Source organism: Lytechinus variegatus, chromosome 6 (assembly GCF_018143015.1).
Source record: "Lytechinus variegatus isolate NC3 chromosome 6, Lvar_3.0, whole genome shotgun sequence".
NCBI lineage: Eukaryota > Metazoa > Echinodermata > Echinoidea > Temnopleuroida > Toxopneustidae > Lytechinus > Lytechinus variegatus.
In genome coordinates, this window is record NC_054745.1 from 46530287 (window position 1) to 46536286 (window position 6000).

Sequence of the window (6000 nt, forward strand, 5' to 3'; positions counted from 1 at the left end):
GATAAAGATATAGACAGTTTGAATTGATTTATTTAGTGGATAGCCTACTGTCTAAAAGTGGCAGAGTGGTTTTGAAGAGAAGGGAAAAGAGGGGTTGATGGAATATATACAGGTTAATTACCCTGCGTTTCGTTAAAAAAGTGGAGTCAAAAAGGAGGATAAAGATATAGACAGTTTGAATTGATTTATTTAGTGGATAGCCTACTGTCTAAAAGTGGCAGAGTGGTTTTGAAGAGAAGGGAAAAGAGGGGTTGATGGAATATATACAGGTTAATTACCCTGCGTTTCGTTAAAAAAGTGGAGTCAAAAAGGAGGATAAAGATATAGACAGTTTGAATTGATTTATTTAGTGGATAGCCCACTGTCTAAAAGTGGCAGAGTGGTTTTGAAGAGAAGGGGTTGACGGAATAAACAGGTTAATTACCGTGCGTATCGTTAAAAAAGTGGAGTCAAAAAGGAGGATAAATATATATAGACAGTTTAAATTGATTTATTTAGTGGATAGCCTTCTGTCTAAAAGTGGCAGAGTGGTTTTGAAGAGAAGGGAAAAGAGGGGTTTATGGAATATACAGGTTAATTACCGTGCGTATCGTTTAAAAAATGGAGTCAAAAAGGAGGATAAAGATATAGACAGTTCAATTGATTTATTTAGTGGATAGCCAACTGTCTAAAAGTGGCAGAGTGGTTTTGAAGAGAAGGGAAAAGAGGGGTTGATGGAATATACAGGTTAAGTACCGTGCGTATTTAGTTGGAAAAGTGGAGCCAAATAGAACGATAAATATATAGACAGTTGATATACTGTGACTTATAAAAAGTTGAAGAGTGAAGAAGAAAAAACGATGGGTTAATTAAATGACAGTGAAATTTCTATGAATAGTGGAGTAAAAAATGTAAACTTGGCTTAATTATCGCTGACTGTAGCATAAAATGTAAGTCTTATGATAGGGTTTTTTTTATAATTCGATTTTTTCCTTTCCTACATTTAAGATGTATTGTTAGTAGGTTAATAAAATTTGTGGCACTGACTAAATAAATAGGCCGATCATTTTATTCAGATTCCGTCAATTAAGTCAGTCAGTCATGAGGCCTGACTTGGCTGACAAAATAAGACAGAACTTTGAATTGGGAAGATCATCAATGTGATTGTCGACCACTGACTAAATAAATTTAGGACGATTTTGATTCTATCAACTTTTAGTAGACAACTGTAAATTCTGCTTTCTGTCAATCAACAGGTGTGCATGAGAAATTAACAAGCATGCACATGTCTATTGAATTAGGCATTCATGCACACTTGTAATATACATATCATGTAAATATCATTTTTGGGGAAGTAATTATTTTGTGAAAGCTGTGTATCGAGCTGCAGGGATTATTGATATTCATTTAGTTTGTTGAAAGTCAAGAATGATTTGACAAAGTGTGAGGCATTTTCCTCGATAAACACGAATTTTATTTTTAGTCAGTATTATCCCGTCAGTGAAAACAACGTTCTGGGAAAAAAAAGAGCAGAATCAAACAAACCACTTTCCAATATGTTTTTCTTTATTTAAGTCCAAGCCAACACTCGAAAAGCGAAAAAGAAAATGAGAGATATTTGAGTGAGAGAGAGGATAAGAAAGTATAGCCTCGATCGTGCGGACGCACAGATTTTGATCGTGAGCCAACTCGAGCGCGGATGGAACTTCAGACCCTTTGTCGAGACTATAGACGTTGTAAGAAATTTTGTACCCCAGATCTTTTTTGTTTCCGGAGTCAGAAAGTACGATAATGCTGATAGATGATGTGTACACAAAAATATCTAGTCTTGAGGACGCAATGATGATGATTTTTTTAGATATGTCATATACTTCTTCATCATTGACGTCTTGACACTCTCTCCATAGTGTCTTCAGCGAAGGACCAAAACAAAGATGGATTCCCCCTCGTTCCACATGTAAACAACGGAAATACAATAGCGTCAACCCTTGAACCGCTTATGTATGACGTACTTCCGGAAAGCAATGCCGTCTTAATGAACAATTTAGAGATAAAAATCTTATTTAACAAATATTAAAATTTATTTTGTGATCATAAATAATTTATATGTATTGATATGAATTATTTATGATCACGAAATAAATTTTAATATTTGTTAAATAAGATTTTTTATCTCTAAATTGTTCGTTAAGACGGCATTGCTTTCCGGAAGTACGTCATACATAAGCGGTTCAAGGGTCGACGCTATTGTATTTCTGTTGTTTACATGTGGAACGAGGGGTCTACGCGGCATCAGTTAGGTAAGAAATCTTCATTTTTTTACATTTTTAAATAGTAGTATTTAAAACCTTCCTACGCATTAGGCGTAGGAAGGTGTAAGAATTAATAAAATTAAATGAATTCTCTTGACTTCGGTTTAAAAAGATGGATTTTTTTTGGGAATCCATCTTTGTTTTGGTCCTTCGCTGAAGACACTATGGAGAGAGTGTCAAGACGTCAATGATGAAGAAGTATATGACATATCTAAAAAAATCATCATCATTGCGTCCTCAAGACTAGTGTACACAAAAATATCCCCAAAATTCATGTTTTCAACACTTGTTCACTGCTACCACCCTGCCTGTGGGGAATCTACAGGTGGGACTATGGTATGCCAATGTTGTACAGAGCACACACTTTAAAAAATCATTAAAATATCACTTTTGTGACCAAAATTACTAATTTTCATACAGTTGCAATTTATTTTTCATTAGTAATTTGGGAATAATTTTTGTATTCACCACTACCAGAGCGCTCAAAAACTTGAATTTTGGGCATATTTTCTTGTACGCCCTCTATTGGTGGAAAGTAATAACTAATATGGCAAGAAAATTTTCATTTTTGATCTCTAATTTAATTAAGAAAAAAATAATTTAAAGAATCAAATTTAAATAAGAGTCAAGTTGTATGAATAATTAATAGGTGTAATGGAAACTGTCGGTGTAAAGAAATCAAGCATTTGCCCCGAAGAAAAAGAGAAAATAAGCCAAACTTCGCCACCCTTATTTTGCCACACATGGAGATATAAGTGAGAACAAGGTTATATTATAACCTTTTTCATTGAATGAGTGGTTTTCAAGTGCTCTGGTGAATACAAAAATTAACCCCAAGGCCAAGTTAATGAAATGAAGAACAGAGATGCCAAGTTCAAAGACGAGCTATGCGTGAGATTTTCTGTGAATCTGAGTGAGATCACAGACATTGTGTACAATGTCTATGGGGATAGGCTGTGATAGTTGCGTGAGACAGAGATTTGAGGGGATGAACAAGAGTCCAAAATGCTTGAGTCTCACGCATAATGCGTGAGACTTGGTAGCTCTGGAAGAATGAATTGCAACTGTACGGAAATTAGTATTTTTGTTCACAAAAATGATATTTATTCATTTGTTTGCTTTGCACAGCATTTGGCATACAGTCCTACCAGTGTAGATTCCCCACAGGCAGGATGGTAATGAACCCTTGAGCATGTTGAGTGGATCCGAAGCGTTTGTTCGGCAGCGAGCGACTCAGGCTCAGCGGAACAAGCGTCCGAGTCCGGGTGGGTCACAAGTCCAAGAATCTCAGATCACATTTACATGTTTGTAGCATACCGGTACTTTGTTTCACAGACACACAGGCATGACAGGTGTTTACTTACCGGGTGAAATAACTGATATAGTATGCTGTTCTTCCATACGATGATTCCAAACGCAAGAAGGAGGAGAATGGGAATAATAGAAATCCCACAAATACACAGGAAAATTAGAGAGGCCATTCTATCGAGCAGCTAGCAGCAGTTCAAAGTCAAGAGCTAGAACTAGTAATCGTATTCCGCAAAATATTGCGCAATTGATTGGTTTCGGACCAAAACTATCGTAACCAACACAAGCTGGCGCTATCTGGGAAACTGGCAACTCGCTCGCCTAATTAATGAATGAATGAATTTAAACGAATAAATAAATAAACAAATGAATAAATAAATAAATACATGAATAAATACATGAATGAATAAATAAATAAATATATAAATAAATAAATAAATAAACATTTTTGTTATCTAGCTCCTTATATGACACTAGCGCCGTAATAGCCTCTGCATTCAAATAAAACATCGTAAAAATCGCTGTCCTCACATATGAACAAAATAGGGCCTACAATTTTTCCCAATTTTTAAACATCAGAAAAGATGCAAAATATGCTCTGTTATCAAATTTTAGGCATTCAATATCCATTATTACTTTTTAATTTGCAAAATGGACATTTGAATAAGGTTTTGTTTCGAAAAAACTCAATCCTTGTAAGGTTTAACAATTTCTTTAAACTAAATATTTAAAGCGAGATATTTTGAAAGTGATGTAATTAATCTAAGATTATAGTGATATCAGATACATATCAATAAGGAAAAGTGGTGAATTAATTCCAAACTTTTCTGTGTCCATAACAAACGGGGTCACGATTCACGAGCCAATTTATTTTCATATACCACTACTTTGAAATTGTCGTTATTGGCTTCGCTATACTTAATTCACAATTCCATTAGATTTTTCCACAATTTTCTTGAATCATGTTTGTTTTCTTTAATGTAATGTTGGAAATATTCGTCTTTAGTCATTTTCGCTGCGCCAATATTCACTACTGTTTAAATTTCCTTTCGAGGCTCCAAATTATATACTACACGAATCCATGCACGAAAAAATAGCAATTTTTACAATATATTTCAATATAGTCCAATCAAACGAGGAATTTCAATTTGTTTTTATGTTAAAGTACTATACTGTACATTACGTCTCGTAAAAACGACAACCGACAATGTTGACCATCTTCTGAATGTTGCGTGTTGTAGGCCTACCGTGACACGCAACTTTTTCACATCTAATTCACCCATGCTTATTAATGTTTATAGCTGCCTGATGCAGGTCCCTTTTAAACAAAATATTAGAAGGTGAAAATGTGAATGTTATTTAAGATATTGTCTCTGTAAGTAAAAAAAAAAACACACCTGCTATTTTCAGTGTAGATGGGCATAATTACATACATACATACATACACACACACACACCCGTACATACACACACCCACCCACACACCCATACATACACGCACACACACACACACACACCCGTACATACATGTATGTCAATTACTATTCCAGTTGATGATGGAAAATTTGATTAGTCGACTTTACCCCCCCCCCCCCCCTCCTCCATGTGTTAAGTCTTAGTGGACAGGTGGAGGCGTCGATCGTGGTGTAGTGGTAATAACTCTCGTCTATCAATTTGAGGGACGTGTGTTCGATTCCCAGCCAAATTTACTCACATCAACCAAGGTGAGTGTTTCAAGATACCAATGACGGCATACGCATGACTGAAGATCCTTTCTTGTGCTAGAATGTTAAGCCAACTTTTAATCTCGACTTTTTTATGATGTCGCAGAAGTAGTGTTGGGAAAACATCAATGCAACGTCAAGAATGTCGTCAATCTCGAAATGTTGGCATTTCGTAAAAAATATAACATTGATTGGGCCAATGTAATATTTAACCTGATAATGATGTCGTAAAAATTAGTGATATCCGTCCAACGTCTTGCCAACATCACAATATTGAAAATAGGGGAAAGGTTAGCAAATTGTCAACGTATAATATTGGGCTAACGTTTTAACGTCTACTTCTTTAGAATGTTGCAGAACGTCATCGACTTCGTCAGTTGCAAAATGTTGACAAAGGCTCAAAAACATAAATTTTGGCCCGGAACTTTGGGCCATGCACAGCAAATACTTAAACGTGATTATGATATCGCAAAATTGACTCCGTCCAACGTCATGCCAAACATCACAATATTGACAATAGGAAAAGTTCTGCAAGTGTCTACATATAAACATTCGACCAACACCATAACTTCTATTAATCGCAGAAGTAGAGTTGGCCTGTTGCGCCAACATAAATACAAGCAACAATATCGCCAGTCGCGAAATGTTGGCTAATGGGTAGAAAACACAACGTTGGG

At 35.6% G+C, this 6000-nt stretch overlaps 1 protein-coding gene across 3 annotated transcripts in view; it reads right to left on the reverse strand.

The window, feature by feature from the left end:
* The window catches only part of LOC121417545 (2-hydroxyacyl-CoA lyase 2-like), a 49720-nt gene extending 45925 nt beyond the window's left edge, over positions 1 to 3795 (reverse strand). For all 3 annotated transcript variants that reach the window (XM_041611281.1, XM_041611280.1, XM_041611282.1), the window contains exon 1: positions 3656 to 3795. In XM_041611281.1, the coding sequence (XP_041467215.1) occupies positions 3656 to 3772 (117 nt within the window). In that variant the 5' untranslated portion in view covers positions 3773 to 3795. The remainder of the gene's footprint in view (positions 1 to 3655) is intronic.
* Positions 3796 to 6000: the final 2205 nt, after the last annotated feature.